Here is an 18,903-nt window from a genome sequence, read left to right as displayed (position 1 = left end):
AGCCCCCTCCATCTGAGGGGGAAGTCAAGTTCAAACCAACTTCGCTCCGTGCTAGGAGGCACCAGAGGCAGGAAGTTCAACAGTCAGAACTGCGGCAGAGCAAGCCTTTGTGCATGAGGGCCAAGTCTACTTTAGCTGACTCAGGAGCAGCACCCAGTTGCTGAGTCAATGTCTTAGAGCAGTGAACTCATGCTTAGTCAGAGTAGACCATAGGTGAGTTCCTAGAAAGCGTAGCTATGTGCATGAGGTGCACTGCTTTTGATGTATCTATTACTTTAATAAAAAGAGAAAAAGTCACAACTGAGCCTCAGTCTGAATCCCGAGACTTCAGACAGCATAGTTTGACTCAGCCATCACCTCTTCCAAATGGCGCCACCATGATGGATAGAATGGAAGCAAGGGACAGAGCAGGGGTGGACATACAGATTTAGTCGAGATGTTCACTAAGTGCTGAAATGTTTGTGTATTTGTTCCTGTTTATTTTTTTGGTATTATTTCATTTATGAGTATATTTCCATATGCATTTGTCTACAAGTTCTACATTATTTGGGCCATTATTGATTATGCAAACCTAATCCATTAATGTATCTCATGTAACAGTAAAGTTTAATGTTAAAATGAACATAAATTTGATGTAGTTCTTAAACGTTTTTACTTCGAATTCTGTTGTTTTCTTACCGAATTTTCACTTTAACCACATGAAACTATGTATAAATGTAAATACATTTAGGCTGTGCGTATGATATTGTAATTTAAAGGTGTAATGTTAATTTTGCCAGTTGTTTATGTCACTACTATTGCCATTACATTCAGTGATATATGGGAATTACAATTTACAAGTAACAGTACAAAAAACATTACTAAGGATTCTGTATGGTCTGGTACGGGAGGAGGTCCATGGGGGTGACACCATGAGTTACCGCACTGTGTGACACCAACCCTAGTGATGCCACTGCTGGCCAGTCAGTGGCTGCACCACTCAATCCAAATCCAAAAGTATACCTATGGCAAAGAGGTCCCTCCTATGTGTCTCTAAGCAGAAAAAAATGTATCCTGCATCTGTTTCAGCCCCTGTTGGGAAAGTTGCCAATCCATCTGCTGTTGTGAGGGCTATACAGCAACCTCAGTAAAGAACTTATTAGAACTTCTTTGCAGGGCAGTTCAAGCATGTTCAGAGCTGTTTCCTTAAAGGCCACACCTCAAAGCACATTCTTTGCAGCTAGTTAAAAGAGTGTGGTTGCCCATTTGAGCAGCTTTTAAAAAAAATTAAAAGAAAGAAATGGTGGACAGAATGTGTGAATATCTTTCTGTAACATCTAACTGCATTTATGTGAATGGGGGAGGAGGATTGGGAGGGGAAATGATTGATAGCTTCCTGTGTGTGTTGCAACTTTTAACACTCATGTTATCGGAATTGTAGGGTCTATGTGCGTGCTTCTAGGTTTGGGAGAAATGTGGAGGGTAATTCCTGTTCTTTCATTTGGTTGTGTGTGTTTGTTTGGCTGGCTACTGTGAGAACAGGATGCTGGACTCAGTAGGCCTTTGGCCCGATCCAGCAGATGCTCCTAGTGTGGTGATTAAAAGATGTACTGTTTATACAAAGGATAATGGTTGTGGAATCACCTTATGAAATACAAACTGAGGTTCATGAATGGTGAGCATGCACATGCCATTTCTCTCTGAGTTCTTAATCATGTCTCTTCTGCTCAAGTCTGTGAGAAGAGGCTGTGGTTTGTAGGGAAGAGTTGGTGGTGCTTATAGTTAAAACCCTTAGGCTGCATTACACTTTGATTGGGTAGAATATTGCATGCATATTTTCCTTCTCAGTAAGTCAATTGGCAAGAACCTTCATGTATACCTTTAAAAAACAAGCACACCAGAGGATCTGGAGACAACCTCCTCTCAATCACTGGCTCATTCTTTGTTGCTGGATACATTAATCTGCCACATTTTAAATAAAATGGTAGCAAACTAGATGCCAAAGAACTTTCTTGTTTCACATCCCACCCCATTTCCCTTTTTGTTAGGGAATATTCATCTTGCACAAGGAGAAAACACTACATCATGGAAGATAATTGGTGAAGCTCTACTATGCATCATGGAAGACAATTGGTCAAGCCCTACTATGTGTGTCAGTGGTTTCTGCAGATCTTATATCAGGGATTTTGTAGAAGCTGAAGTGGATCCTTGCTTCGTGAAACATTTTCCCCTCATGAAACCCCTGGGATATCCCCTGGGTTTCTCCATTACTGGTCTATTCCTTGCTTCAAAATAAAATTCCCCTTGTTAGCAGAGTGACTGAGATAAAACACAGAGATAGAGAAACTAATAATACTTTACTGATGATAGCAAACTGAACAAGTATATTGCATTATTTATTTATTTATTTATTTATTTATTTATTTATTTATTTATTTATTTATTTATTTATTTTATTATACTTGTATACCACCCCATAGCCGAAGCTCTCTGGGCAGTTTACAGTAACTAAAAACATTAAAACAAATACAGTTTAAAACAGATCTTATAAAAACAATTTAAAACACAATTTAAAAATTTAAACAGTATAAAACACATGCTAAAATGCCTGTGAGAAGAGGAAAGTCTTGACCTGGTGTTGAAAAGATAACAGTGTTGGCAGGAGGCGCACCTTGTCAGGAAGATCATTCCATAATTTGTGGGTCACCAATGAGAAGGCCCTCTCCCTTGTTGCCATCCTCCAAGCTTCCCTTGGAGTAGGGCCTTTGATCTTGAATGTAGTGTATGGGTGGGTTTGTATCGGGAGAGGCGTTCCATCAGGTATTGTGATCCCAAGCCGTGTAAGGATTTATAGGTCAAAGATGTGACAGGAAAGATGGCCGCTGAGTAAGTTGCAGTTTGCCGGAGCTGTGTTATGCATAGCGCTTAAAATACTTAAAACAACTGATTATAACTGATTACAAACCATTAATTTAATTCAATTTGACTTAGAGCCTTTCATGCCTATGAAAAGTGATAACAGTGAGTCATTGGGTTTCTTCCAAGCTCCAAGGTCGGTGGTTCTGTTGGCTGCTGGTTTCATCCTCCTAACTGTATTTCACCTTCTGCATCAAGGAAATGAGATGTATGCCTCGACACAGATAAGTTACCTTGCATGAAACTATGGTTTTCACAAGGAAAATGTACAGAGATAACGACATGCAGCCAGAGGAGTCTTCTAGAGAACAGTTGAAAGGGGCTAAACAACTTAAAATTACTCATTTCCTCCTCTCCTCTAAAGCTGAGAAGAGTTTGTCACGTTCCTGTAGCTCAGACGCTGTCTCTGAATTAAAGGAGCCAGACTGTATTATTAATTCTAGCTTACTTTCTTCTCCCTCTGGAGTCGAGACAGATTGGTCACTGGACCTCAGAGACACATATAAGATTTCTGAGCAGCCTCCAGGCAAAAATACAAACTTGGCGGTAGAATTGGGCCGGGGAGAACTTCAATCAAACTCTCAACCCTGCATCAAAGGAGGTTCTTATAGGATTCCCCTACCCTCCCTGGCGACGGACATACATGAATCCCTGAGCTTCTTAAGCTGTCAAGGCCTTCACCCACCCCACCCCCTTTCTTACTCAGAGACTACCCCTATGGAAGGTGATGGTGTGAGACAGTCTCTATCTCAGCCTGACTATTTACATTTGAATACTCAGTTGGCGATCACCTCAAGCGAAATAACTTGTATCAAAACCTTTATTTCAGAGACAAATGGCTTATTAAGAACCCTGACTCAGGAATTTGCCAAGATAGCTCTAATGATGAAGCCTAATAACTCTGTTGCTACAAACCCAGTATCTTCTTCAGCTCTGGTCAATAACCAGAAACGTAAACAGAAAATTAAAGCTGCACCAAAAGGCAAAAAACCTAAGAACATCAAGAGGTACAAACATCCTAAAGGCAAGAAAATGGACTTTCGGAAACTGTTTAAATTGTTAGAAACACTGCCTCCTAATGGTCAGACAAAGGATTGTCCCTCTTGCACAGTTTCCTCTCAAGTCACTACGACTGCACCACATAGTGAATTGCTCCATCTTCCTCAGACCTCTGCACAGTTATCTTATGGGCCATCTACAAGAGGACCGTGCTTGGAAAGGCAAGTGGTTAAAGATTATTCTACCAAGCCCTCTCCGCCAATTGGGGATGCGAAATATTGGCTTTTAAAATATGACTGGAATTCAATAGCCCTACTCAATCTCCCCGACCATAGTATTAAACATTATAATGTCAACAAGAAAGTGTACATCTATAAAGTCCTACAAGTCATGAACTTGACATTCATTACACTGGAGGACATTATACAAGTTGAATTTCTTCCGAATATACCTACAAAATTGTCGGTTTTACTTACCTTTCGATTCCAAGTGACGGCTAATTTACTACTGGTTTGTAGGCCCAAGTTACTCAAGCAAGGGATTTCTGTTCAAAGACATTTTCTCAACCAGGCGCAACCCCATCCCTTGGGTATGTCCCAACGCCAAACAGCTTCTATTTTAACAGCAGCTCAACCAAATGACAAGTTCCATCCATTGGATGGAAGCCCTATGAGGGCCCCTATTGTTCCTTGGCCCACACAGGATTCTTTATAAACTCAAAACCAGAACCCTGGAGTTATTACCTCGATGGACATTTCTGAATTTTTTCCTTCTAGGTCTCAGAATGAATCAGGCTCCTTCGATCTAGATTCATCCAGCAGTAGCAAATTCATTGTCATGGACGAAATAATTACTGTTTCCACCTCATTGCCTACACCATTGCCCATGAGCCTGCCTAAGTCTTCGGCCGATGAGCCGAATACAGATGATTTAGAGTCTGCATCCTTTCTTTTCTCCTGTGAAGGTGAGGAGGAGCTAGTAGCCAACTTTCATACATTTTCTGATTACACCCAGCGGGACATTATAAACAAACTGCAAAATCTGCTTAAAACCTACAAGGAAGGAGGGCACCATTTAGATATCTGGAGGACTTTGAATTAGGCTCACCATCCAAAGATTACACCTCTAACCAAACGCCTCCTCCCCTTCTCCCACCCTTGAATGGACCAAATGTTTATAACTCTACTTTGAGTTGTGACGTGGAAATCCATCAAGAGGGGTTTATTTCCCCTTGACATATGGCTCCCAAAGTGAGTCAAGCTCCGCCCCCTCTCACCGTCATTTCATGGAATGTAGCTGGCTGGCTGTCCAAGCTGGCCGACCGGGATTTGTCGAGTTTTGCAGGTGCTTTCAGATTGTATGTATTCAAGAATCCTGGGTTTCCTCCCTACCCTTTCCTTCCCTCCCTGGTTATGTCATGTTTTCTATCCCTGCTATTATCTCCTCTAAGGGGGGTAGGCCTCAGGGTGGTTTGGACACTCTGATTTCGGTAGACTGGAACCCAACAGCTTCAGAGATTAATGTGTCCACATCTAAAAACATCCTTATTTTGAAAATCTCGTGGCCTGAGTCACCTGAAATAATTGTGATTAATGTATATGTTCCCCCGTCTCCCAAGGCCCATTTAGATGAGCCCCATAGCACCATGTGGTTGGATCTTGAGCAGGTGTTGTTGCTGATACATCAACAGTACCAGGATCCCCTCTTAATGCTTACTGGCAATTTCAATGCAAGGGTGGGTTCAAATAATCTGACCATTGGTAGTAAATTGGGACTGTCTTTGGACTATTTATCAGTCCTCCCTTACAGGAATTCCTCAGACAGAGTTATAAATTCTGCTGGGCTTTCTTTCTTTACATTAAAATATAAATTTCAGTTTCTAATTTGCAACGGTTCTGATTTATTTCCCGAATCAACTGCGCATACCTTCCTTGGTCCTTGGGGAAGGAGTGTAATTGATTATATGGTTCTCTCCAATTCTCTTATCCCCCTAATAAAATCTTTTGAGGTCATTTCAAGACCGGAGAGTGACCATATGCCCATATATGCTCTTTTTTCTATTTCACTTTACCTCCCACCTAGTACTTATTTTCGGCCTGGTCCCCTTGTATCACAGGGAGAAAGAAGGATCCACTGGAGTGGGAAATTGAATGAGTCCCTTACTCTCTTTTTAAATTCCCCTCGGATGCTGGACTTGAGAGATCGTTTCTTAACTACCAATGTTTCTCTTCAATTATATGATTCCCTTGTTCTAATGTTAAGGCCCCTGTTGGTTACCACCAAACCTGTCACACAGAAGAAGCCCGGGTGGTTTGATAATCATTGTATATTAGCAAAACGTAGTTTAAGTACGGCCATCAGAGCTTTCAGGCGGGATGAGTCACCAGTGAAATTTAAGGCTTATTTGTTTTATAGACGGTCCTATAAAAAGCTTCTTAACAACAAAAAAGCCAGCTATGTGCAACAGCACTGGAGGGAACTTGGTTTCGCCGCTTCAGAGAATAATGCCTCTAAATTCTGGGACCTGGTCTCCAAGGGCCTGAGGCTGGAGCGTCATGATATTGACAACCAGATAACATCGGACAATGGAAAGTCTTTTTTTCCAGGTTATATAATGACCCCTCATCTTATCCTCAAATAACGCCAATACCGTTTGTTAGTGCCCTAAACGGTTACCCAGAGTGGGACCCAGTCTCGTCTGATGAGGTTGTTTCCTTAATTTTTATGTTGAAAACCAATAAGGCTCCAGGTGAGGATATGATTCCGGCAGAGCTTTTTAAGTCTAACCCCGAATGGTGGGCTCCTATATTTGCTAAATTATTTACCTTTATTAACGCCCATGGAGCTATCCCCAATGGCTGGCAAACTAGCACGGTGGTGCCAATTTATAAAAATGGTGCCAAATCAGATCCCAGCAACTTTAGACCAATCAGTTTATTGGATGTTGCTTCCAAACTCTATTCTAGGTATATTTTAATGAAACTTAACAGATGGGCTTCTGAGAATGACATCATTGCCCCAGAACAAGCAGGATTTTCCAAAGGTAAATCCACAGTGGATCAATGCTATGTTCTTTTTCACCTCATTCAAAAATACGCATTCCACAAAAGAAAAGAATTGTTTGTGGCATTTGTAGACTTTTCTGCTGCCTTTGATCGGGTTGATAGGGGGCGCCTTTGGCAGAAACTCGGCGAAACTAACATAGATAAAAGACTATTTATGCTATTATAAATTCTGCACCGTGAAACTTCCCTAAGAGTGAGATTGGGAGCAAATGGTCTTCTTTCTGAGATAATTCACACCTCCCAGGGAGTTAGACAGGGATGTTTATTAGCACCTTTTCTTTTCAATTTTTATGTGAATAGCATTGTTAAGGAATTATCAGGCCCAATGTTCTTTCCTCCGTCTATTTTATCAACCAAACTATCTGTTTTGTTATATGAGGATGATTTGGCCCTCATCTCAATGACCCAAATTGGAATGAGGAGATTGTTGCACAGTTTAGGCCTTTTCTGCTCAAAAGAGTGTCTCCATATAAATTATACAAAGACAAAAGTAGTTGTGTTTGGAAACAAAAGTTCCAAACACATATGGAGACTAAACGATAAAATAATCCAAGAACAACGGAGTTATTGCTACCTGGGCATGAATTTTTCCTCAAATCTATCTTGGAATCTCCACTGTAATGCAGCTAGGCTGAAGGCTACCCGCTCTGTCCACCAATTATGCCGCTTCTTCCATAGTAAAGGTGGCAGACTGGTCCCTCCTGCTCTGGAAATTTTTAATAAGAAAATCATTCCCCAACTTCTCTATGGGGCAAAGATCTGGGGTTACAGCTTTATCCCCCAGCTAGAGAAAGTCCAGAACGGCTTTCTTAGGTCTATTTTGGCTACCCCTCCTGGTACCCCTTCCCCCTTTTTAAGGCTGGAGACGGGATCCCACCCATTGGAGGCATACACCCACATAGCCTTGGCGTCCTATTGGTTGCGCCTAGCTGGGATGGATAACTCCTGTTTACCCAAAAAGTGTCTTTTGGTACAGTTGCATTCACCCCATCACTCCTCTTGGATTGATCGAGCCAAATCTAAACTGGCTGTTTATGGGATCTCTATTGTCTCCTTACCTTCCCGTTACTCTCCAAAGGCCAGAAGACTGCTCAAAGAAAGGATTCTTCTATATGCCCAAAGGTGGACACTCTATTTGACCTTTCTATCACCCTTGTCCCTTTGGTATTCCTGGTTTAAGACAACATTCCATATGGAATCCTATCTTTCTTTCCTCCCCTCCCCTTGGTTGAGAATATCATTTATGGTGCTCCGCTTTCAAACGATGCCCACAGCCGTTCTAGAGGGCCGTTATAATAAGATCCCCTTCAATTCTCGGGTGTGTATTTGCCATATGGGAGTAGAGGATACTGGTCATTATCTCTTAAGATGTCCGTTATATAAGGATCCTAGAGATAAATTTCTTGCCCCCATTATTTCTAACCTGCTGGATAGACTGGTTTTAGAACAAATTGCCTCCCTATTAGTCGACATGGATAAATATGTGACTACTCGGATAGCTAACTTTGCATTGGCGGCTAGGAAGATCAGAGCTAAAGTTACAAATAATGCAGAGGTGATCTGAGTTAATTATTTTTAAAAGGATGCAAGGAGTTACCCTCTTTACGGACACATTCTACAGATGTATATCTTTTATGTATATAATTTCCTAAGACTGGATGCCAGATGTATTTTACCTAACAAGGTATTTTTGTATATATTTCATGTAAATCATGTATCATGTTTTTTGTATTTTAACTCCTTTTATTTTATCTTTTTTAACCTTTTTTGCAGTGGCTATATAGCTTTAAGCAAATAAAATTTCTTATTATTATAGGTCAAAACCAGCACCTTGAATTGAGCTCGGAAACATACAGGCAGCCAATCCAAGTGGGCCAGAATTGGTTTTATATGTTTGAACCATCTGGTCCCTGTTACCAATCTGGCTGCTGCATTTTGCACAAGCTGCAGTTTCCGAACCGTCTTCAAAGGCAGCCCCACGTACAGTGAATTGCAGTAATCTAATTTGGAGGTAAACAGAGCATGGACAACTGAAGCCAGGTTATCCCTGTCCAGATAGGGATGTAGCTGGGCTACCAACCGAAGTTGGTAGAAGGCACTCCGTGCCACCGAGGCTACCTGAGCCTCAAGTGACAGAGATGATTCTAGGAGAACCCACAAGCTACGAACCTGCTCTTCCAGGGGAAGTGCAACCCCATCCAGGACAGGTTGGACATCCACTATCTGGTCAGAAGAACCACCCACAAGCAGCATCTGTCTTGTCTGGATTGAGCCTCAGTTTATTAGCCCTCATCCAGTCCATTCTCACAGCTAGTCACCAGTTCAGCACGTTGACAGCCTCACCTGAAGAAGATGAAAAGGAGAAATAGAGCTGCATGTCATCAGCATGCTGATGGCAACTCACTCCAGAGCTCCGGATGACCGCACCCAATGGTTTCATGTAGATGTTGAACAGCATGGGGGCCAGAACTGACCCCTGCAGAACCCATACTGGAGAGTCCAGGGTACTGAGCAATGTTGCCCGAGCACCACCTTCTGGAGGCGACCTGCCAAGTAGGAAGAGAACCACTGTAATGCAGTACCGCCCACTCCCAACTCAGCCAGTCTCTCCAGAAGGATACCATGGTTGATGGTATCGAAAGCCGCTGAGAGATCAAGGAGAATCAAAGTCACACTCCCCCTGTCTCTCTCCCGACAGAGGTCATCATACAGGGCGACCAAGACAATTTCTGTGCAAAAAACAGGCCTGAAACCTGACTGAAATGGATCCAGATAATCGGTCTCATCCAAGAGTGTCTGGAGCTGGCTTGCAACCACTCATTCAAGGACCTTGCCCAGGAATGGAATATTTGCTACTGGCCTATAGTTATTAAGATTTTCTGGGTCCAGGGAGGGTCTCTTCAGGAATGGACTCACTACTGCCTCTTTCAGGCAGCCAGGGACCACCCCCTCTCACAGAGTGGCATTAATCACCTCCCTGGCCCAGTCAGCTGTTCTATCCCTGCTAGCTTTTATTAGCCAAGAAGGGCAAGGATCCAGCACAGAAGTGGTTGCATGAACCTGCCCAAGCACCTTGTCAACATCCTCAAGCTGCACCAACTGAAACTCATCCAAGAAATTGTGATACGGCTGTGCTCTGGATACCTCGCTTGATTCATCTGCTATAACACTGGAGTCTAAGTCCTGGAGGATGCTAAAGATTTTATCCTGGAAGTGCCTAGCAAATGTGAGGAGAAATAAAACAGAAGTTTGTCTGAGTTCCAAGCTTCAATACTACACAGGAGGAAAACTCCTTTGGAACCACACTTTCCAACTGCCAAAACGCTTCCTCATCCAGACCAATAACAGAACTATGCCTTAATGACTGCTACTGTTGTACTTCCAACACCTCTACCAACAGATAGCAAAGCAGGAAGTCAACTGAGTGGAGTGGAGTCCCATTGACTATGTCTCCTGGAGATGGGAGGGGTTCACTGAAGGAAGAGGAGTGGGACTCCACAGAAACCCACAGTGCCACCTGGAATTCTGAGGAGCCTGCTGTCACAGTTAAGGAGCATGAGTAACCCAGCCCCAGAGACTCCTTGCCTGGCACTCCTGTCGATCCCACATACCCCATCTGACTCCCACACATAGGTTGGCTTTGGACTTTCCTCTTTCATCTGCAGCCTCCCCCCCACCCTAAAGTGGAGGCAGTGTCAGGCCTGGTAAGAACTCCACAGTAGATGGAGGAGTGCTCACAGAGCAGCTAGAAGGCTTTGATGTCAAGAGTCTATTTGGGAGAAGGGAAACACCAGAGAGGGACCAGGTACGCATTGGGACCAAGCATGTGACCAGAAAAGAGGAGGATTTCCTGAGAGTTAATAAGCCTCCTAGTCTTTCCTGGTCCTTTGTTGTGATAACTTTTACCTATTGGGCTCCATAGGCAGCTCTGTTTTGCTCTGCTCCCAAGTATGGGAGCAGGTACAGGGAACTGATGATGATGATGGACACTGAACCTGTATCAAGCCATTGGTTCATCTAGCCCAGTATTGTCTAATATCAATAGCAGTGGTCCTCTAACATCTCAAATAGAGCTCTTTCACAATCCTGTTACCTGGGATCATTTTAACAAGAGATGTTATGGACTGACTGTCGTACCATCTCCATGGAAAACAAGCATGATATGACTGTAATATGCCACTCATTGCCAATTCCTTATTCAATGTGGCTTACAAAACATAACCTCTCACATGTGGCTCAAAATTATCATCACAATTTGTTTATATGCCACATTTCCATGGAAAAATTACATAATTTACCCTCACAGTTAAAAAAAATGTAACAAAATGTAAATAGTCATAGAATAAACTAATGATAACATCTCAATAAATATAAAATAAAATTAAGCAAGCCAACATACAAAAAATTACCAAACTACATAGAACAAACATACGTAGATATATGGGCAAACAGAACACAGATCTAAGCAGAGAAATCCCAGGTGAGGTATGGAAGTTTCGGTTCCAAAAAGGGTCCAATTTTTTGATCACAACAGCATTTAATGAAAACTGCATAAAGCTGGCAGTTCAATGGAACTGGACTGATGAAGAGGAAGGGTACATATGGTAATTAATACATTGTAAGAGAAAAAAGCTATGGCATGTGTGATAACTCACTTCATAACTCACAATATACTATATGCATGCATTGTATGCTTCAAGATTGATCTCTTTTCCAAATGTATTGTCTGAAAAATCTCTCCCTACACATCAATTCATATTAATTAGTGTGGTACAGTAGAACACTTTGCAATTAACCATTTTCAATTATTTTGGTTTATTTGTTACTTAACTGAGATATCTTAGTTTTTTAGATATCAGTCTTGAGTTCTTGGGAACAGCCTCCCTCTACCAATAATTGCCTTGAGTGAATCTTTAACTTCCTTGTTTCTCAAAGAATATATGACAGGGTTAACAACTGGGGGTACCACTGAATAAAGGAGAGAAATGACCTTGTCTTTGTCTAGAGAGTAGACAGAGGTGGGCCTGATGTATGTGTAGATGACGGCGGAAAAATAAAAACTAACTACAATTAGATGTGAGGAACATGTGGAAAAAGCTTTCTTCTTCCCTTCAGTGGAATGAATCCGGAAGATAGCTCTCAGAATAAAACAATAAGATGTTAAGGTCAACCCACAGCTACCGATCCCAAAGACCACATCTGCCACAAAAGCCATAGTCTCATTCAGGCTGGTGTCAGAACATGAGAGTTTTAAAAGCGGGGGGAAATCACAGAAGAAATGATTGATGATGTTAGAGTTGCAGAAAGACAGTTGCAGCACAAGTCCAGCATGAACTGCAGAATTGATCATCCCTATGACCCACACTCCAGTGGCAATGCTAACACACAGTTCCTTCCTCATGATGTTTGTATACCGTAAAGGTTGACAGATAGCAGCATAGCGGTCAAAAGCCATACATGTGAGAATCAGAAGTTCTGTTACCAATAGCCATATGAACAAATACACTTGAGCGATGCATCCATAAAAAGAGATGGTCTTTCTGTGGGTCCAAAGAGTCTGGAGCAACTTAGGAGTTGTAACTGAGATGGAGAATACATTCACTAAGGACAAATTGATGAGCAGGAAGTACATGGGAGTGTGGAGTTTCCTGCAAGTACATATGGTAAAGATGAGGAGGGAGTTCCCTGCCAGTGCCATGGCGTATATGAATATGAAGAATGGAAAGAGAAGTGTCTGCAGTTCAGGTGAACTTGTTAAACCACTCAGCATAAATACAGCTGACTGGTTCCTTATTTCAATGTGTTTGATGCTGAAGACCGAGATAGATAAATAGTATTTTGTTAGTTCATTCATCTGTCTCCTTCCTTCATTCTCTGTCCATCCCTTCTTCTCTCTCTCTCTCTTTCTGTGGTTAAAAATAGGCAGCTGCTGACATTATCAGTCTTTCTTAGATCACAGGAAACCAATGAGAAAACATTAAATATTCTACCACAAAATAACTTGGATTACTTCACATTCAGTTCACATGCAGACCTTCTGTTCATTTAGAATTCTTGAGATATATTTGCAAAGTTTTGGGGACTGTTAGCCTGGGCTACCTATTTATTTAGCATTCATTCTGATTTGTTTGTGGAGAGGTTATATTGTGTTGCATCAAAACAAAATCCACACTTTCCCATTTACTCATCACTTTCCTTTTCACAAACATTCTGATTAAAAGAGACATTGGATTATTGTGCAAGAGCACCAAATCAGCTTTAATTGTGTAACCTGAATTCGGCAGTATGTGATAAAAAATTATGACACTCTGGAGGCCCCCTCAGCCACATTTCCACCATCGATAATATGTGGCTTACTGAGTCTTTGTTCTGTTTACAATGCAAAAAATAACATTTTGAATTAATCATGTTTGAAATTACCATTGCTCATCATATGTGTTCACTATAAATAGCATATTTTATTATGTGGCCTGCGGATTCAATCCAACTCAAAAAAACATTTTATTTGCAACATACGGATTACTCAGGCCCTATGGTTTTTTACAAATATCAAGAAGTTGTAGAAAATTTGCTGAATGCTTCATTCATAAGGATTTTTTAAAAGTTCTTATAAAGCAAAATGTTGGAACCAGAGTACCTTTGCCCTGTTGAGAAGCCTCCAATATTTGGAGGTCTCTTCCTGTCTCTTGGAAATTTCTGCTTAATCGTTTCCAGAAATATTCTCCATTTTATAGAACTTTATTGAATTTTTCCAGTTTAAATCTCACAAGCAGCATCTTTAAGTTTAGCTTAACAAACATTAGTGAGAGTCTAAACAGCTAGATGCAGTATCTTGTAGGGTGTTCAGTCTGAGGATAATGATGAAATGAAACACTTACCTTCATTACTGTAAGTTGTTGACCTTCCAAAACTTCTCCCAACTCCTAATTTTTGCTTAGAATTATTTTCTGATTTATCATTTGGCTACAGGAGAGCACCAGAGTCAATTGTGTGCCATCAGTCTGATGGGGGTGTGTGAGAGTTACATCAATCCTCTTAAAGACACACTCCCTTTCTGAACTATACCAGTTAGCAGCTTTGAACACCTTCTATATATAACATAGCTGTGCCACTGGGAAAAAGACATTTGAGATATCATTAGGAAGTTATTCACTAATAGGCAAAAAACCTTGCGTTTTAAGAATGTACCTATAGCCCACAGATATTTCTATCGAACTTTAAAAAGCAGGGAAATTGGGCAGCTATCGTGAATGCACCAGGGGAGCAGGAGACCTGCCCTCCTCTCTGATATATTGGACTGCCCTACAAATTTGTCAAAATGCAAACACAAATTGTGTTGGTCTTTCACAATCCAATCCACTTGCTGTGTAGCTTGGAAGAATTTGGTAACATGTGCAATTGTAGCATTATATTGTATGTGTAAAATGAAGGCCTATAGCTTACATATTTGGAAGACTTAGAGCATAGCCTCCCAATGATGATGGCTAGAATGTTCATGACTAGTTTATCCCTTCAATGACCTACACCAGAGAGAAGCCCAGGAAAGCAGACAGCGACCACTGAAAGTTCTTGCCCTGGCAGTATCAAGCAGAAAGCTCTGAAACTGGGTATTTTCATATTGCAGGGATAGAGTGCTGGCAGATTTGGATCCAATGGAATTGAAGCTCTGCAGACCCTCCAAGAACCCTGATTTATGGACCCTTCAGCCACTCTAGCTGGTGGGGAATGGTCCCCACATTATGTCTTAGTTAGTGTGAGCCTGCAGGGCTTGCAAGTCACCTGTGGATCCACCAGAGCTTGGAAGTAACTCGTTAAAAATAACAAGTTACTTGTAATTCGTTACAATTTTAAATAACGAGTGGGTAATTCCATTACATTTGGCAAGTAATGGAACAACTAGTAATTCCCCTACTTTTCAGCTGCGACTTAAACGTTTCCACGTTAGGTTGGACGTTACTTGGGGGTGGGAACAAGGGGAAGTCTTCAGCTCCTGGCTGTGATTGGTGAACACAAGATATGTGGCCAGAGCTTGGAAAAGTTACTTTTTTGAACTGCAACTCAGCCCCAGCCAGGATGGCCACTGGCTGGGGTTGATGGGAGTTGCAGTTCAAAAAAAGAGAGAAAACATGGATGCTGGAGGAAGCCAGGGCAAGGACAATGGAAGAGAAGGCAGCAGCAGAATGTTGAAGAGCTGTGGAGGTGAGTGACGATGATTACTTGGGGGCGGGAACAAGGGGAAGTCTTCAGCTCCTGGCTGTGATTGGTGAGCACAAGACATGTGGCCAGAGCTTGGATAAGTTACTTTTTTGAACTGCAACTCCCATCAGCCCCAGCCAGCATGGCCACTGGCTGGGGCTGATGGGAGTTGCAGTTCAAAAAAAGAGAGAAAACATGGATGCTGGAGGAAGCCAGGGCAAGGACAACGGAAGAGAAGGCAGCAGCAGAATGGTGAAGATTTTTTGAGACAGTCATGGCTTCCCTCAGAGAATCCTGGGAAGTGTAGTTTGTGAAGGGTGTTGAAAGGACACTCCTGTTCCACTGAGAGAGCTTCAGTGGCCAGACTGGTTTAACAGTCAGCCACACTGATTGAAATCTGTGAGGGGAGCAGGGCGTCTCCTAGAAACTCTCAGAACCCTTGACTAACTACACTTCCCAGGATTCTTTGAGAGAAGCCATGAGTGTGCAAAGTGAAATAAAGGCCTAGTGTGGATGTGGCCAGGGACAGCTTTAGTTCAAATTTGGGTGGGAGGGTACATGTGCCTGCTGTAGAATAAAAAGGTGGGGGAAATGCTGAAAAGCAATTACACTGTTCACAATGTTTTCTTTTTGAAGGAAAGGGGCTTCCCCTCTGCACAGTGCCCTCCCACCCAATCTCCTCCCCTCCCCCAAGTCAGTGTTGGACTACGACTGGGGAGACCAGGGCTCGAATCCCCACACAGCCATGAAGCACACTGGGTGACCTTGGGCCAGTCACTGTCTCTCAGCCTCAGAGGAAGGCAATAGTAAAACCACCTCAGAATACTGTTTACCATAAAAACCCTATTCATAGTGTCACCATAAGTCAGGATTGATTTGAAGGCAGTCCATTTCCATTTTCAAACATGATTGCGCAGAAATAAATCCCATTGAACTAAAAAAGTATGCAAATGATCTAACCCATCCGTCCTCCTCTCTCCTATTCCCTCCCTCTTGCCCCTTCGCTTCCTCTTCCATTGCCCTACCTACCCATCACCATCCTCTTCCTATCCCCTCCATCCCCTTCCCCCTCCCCCCTCCCCTTCCTCCTCCCACATAGTCAGTTTTTCTTACCTAACCATGATTGCATAGGAGTAAATCCCAATGAACTCAATAAGCATGCAAATGATCAGACCTGCTTGCTCCCTCCTTCCCCTCTCCTCTCCCTTCCTCCTCCCCTCTCCTCTCCCTTCCTCCTCCCCTCCCCTCTTCCTTCTTTCTCCTCCCTGCCCACTCCAGCCATCCTTCCCTCCCCCCCTGGTCACTTTTACCTATCCTAACCAGGATTGCATGGGGTTAAGTTGCACTGAATTCAATAAACATGCAAATGATCAAAACTGTCCTCCTCCCCTCCCCCTCCTGCCTGCTTCCATCCAAGTCCTCCCCTCTGCATTTCCTTCCCTCCCTTCTTATCATCCTCCCCTCCCCATCCCCTGTGGTCAGTCTCACCTATCCTAAACATGATTGCAGGGGAGTAAATCCCAATGAACTCAATAAACATGCAAATGATCAATCCATTCTCAGCAAATTTGGATGGGATCCCATTTCTTACCTCCTGGATTTTAAAGTTTGATGGAAATATGTGTGGGCTATAGGTACGTTCTTAAACTGCAAGGTTTGTTTTGCCTATTATTGAATAGATTATAACAGCAACAACAACATCATCACATGAAGTACAAAGGGGCTGAAAACAAATCAAATCCAAATTTACATTATGTAAGAGTAATTTAAACAAAAGAGAATAAACACAATGTTCTTACATTACATCATTTAATTATAGTTCATACAGTCCTATTCTTTTTTAATTAAAATTTCTCCTACAACTTACAAAAACTTATTTATAGCATCCTGATATTGATTTTTCTGATTTCAAGACTTTTTAAACTTATTTTGCTGTTCCAATGAAACTTTTTTTTAACATGTCCCTTCTAAAGCAGGAAATAAAGTTAAATAATAATAATTGAAATAGAAATATTTTTATTTAACTATTTATTAGATTGATACCCTGCCCTTCCTCCCAGTAGGAGGCCTACCATTGGTCCCAGCAGGAGCATTCTTCTTCTTCTTCATGATACATTCCACCCATACAAAGGATTCTCCAGCCCTTCATACTCACAAATCTCTATTCTTTATACAGGCAAGCAAGAGGCCTTATCACAGATCAAGGACACATTCCAGTCATGGAAAAGAATGTGAAGACAGTGGCAATCAGGGCCACTGAGGGGTGCGGCCTAGAGACAGAGGGTTTGGCCTAAGGAGGAATGGGTTGGGAAGAGTCCCAAGATCGGGATAGAGAAGGTTGGAGGGGTACAATTGGCCTCCCTGCCATAAGAGGACTATACAATCTACTAGTAATTTGTAACCAGTAATCATTCTTTTTATAGAACTCACCTTAGCTCAAGACAGTACGTCACAAAATACGTTCAAAATCCTAGTCTTGCTGACATCTCCAACAAAATGCATTGCATAAAGAAAGGTATAAAGTACCTTAAGTACAGAATCATGTAAAACTATTCTAATGCAGAAACATCCATTAAAAAGTCTGGCCATTATGACATATGGCTTTCCAGTGGTTTACCAGACAAGCTCTAATAAAAACTTTTCTCCAACTTACCTTAATTGCTTTCTCCATACTTGAATCTCTGATAAAGTGCATTGTTGTGAAAACTTAAACTTTTCAGAAATACAATTCTTCAGTTTATATTCTCCACCTCAAAAAAAGGATATATATACATATAATTAGTTCTTGATAATTTTTGAACAGTTATAAACTGCTGATTAGAGGTCTTTGCATTCAAGTGGTAAATTAGGTTTGCTAAATAAATAAATAATATATATTTAAAAAATTAAAGTAGAAACGTGAATACCTCATTGAGCCAAATATATGTTCAACATTTTTAAAATTTCAATAAATAAAATAGGGTAATGCAACATGTTCTTTCTATACCCTGCTTCTTCCACATATTAGTCATAGTATAGTCCAGCTTGTTGAAAACAATTCAAAGAAAACAGATATTAACAGAGAGATTCCAGGCATTAGTAATGGTTAAATATTGGCCCATATATGCAGTATCATATCCCTAACTGCATTACTTGTAATTCCCATATTCATTCATTTAATACAAGGACAGGGAAACTGTGGCCCTCTAGATCTTGTCCCATCAGCTCTAGCTAGCATGGTCAATGGGAAGGGTCCACATAACATTTGACCTTGGGACTTTCATTTGCTTTAAATCTGAATGGGCACTTTGATTCTGCTGGGTCACTGCAGTCAGCAAGCTTCTGGATAATAATGGTTAATACTGAACACTACCAAGCCACCATGCTTGTTTTTGTTTTGTTTTTCTGTGAAGCTCTGAAGATGATGCTAGGAACTTTTGGATCCAAATAACGTGATTAACACAAGTGTGAAGAGTTTAGATGGAATAGTTAACAGAATGGTTAACATTGTTTTTGTTTTTTAAACAACGAAAACCTCAAGAGTACAATCTAGTCCCACACCCCCTCTTGGCAGGGCTGTACAGTGTGGCAGACACACCACCACATCTGCAGTCTGGCCATTCTTAACAACTGTGGTAGAAGGGGGGGCAGAACAGTCAGGCCTTGATTGGGGTTGATGGCATTACACACTGGCCCTGAAACTATGTTGGGATATAACAGATCCCTGGCCAGCACAGCCTTGCTTTGGATTACTTGGCCTGATATTAAG

At 41.7% G+C, this 18,903-nt stretch overlaps 1 protein-coding gene across 1 annotated transcript; it reads right to left on the bottom strand.

The window, feature by feature from the left end:
* Positions 1–11,814: 11,814 nt before the first annotated feature.
* LOC133367890 (olfactory receptor 13G1-like) lies at positions 11,815–12,813 on the bottom strand. Its single transcript, XM_061591976.1, has one exon. It carries the CDS (start codon positions 12,811–12,813, stop codon positions 11,815–11,817), a length of 999 nt encoding a protein of 332 aa, XP_061447960.1.
* Between the last annotated feature and the right edge of the window lie 6,090 nt (positions 12,814–18,903).

The sequence above is a fragment of the Rhineura floridana genome, chromosome 11 (assembly GCF_030035675.1).
Source record: "Rhineura floridana isolate rRhiFlo1 chromosome 11, rRhiFlo1.hap2, whole genome shotgun sequence".
NCBI lineage: Eukaryota > Metazoa > Chordata > Lepidosauria > Squamata > Rhineuridae > Rhineura > Rhineura floridana.
Note: the sequence above shows the minus strand (reverse complement) of the source record. Positions and strands in the feature narration are given on the sequence as shown.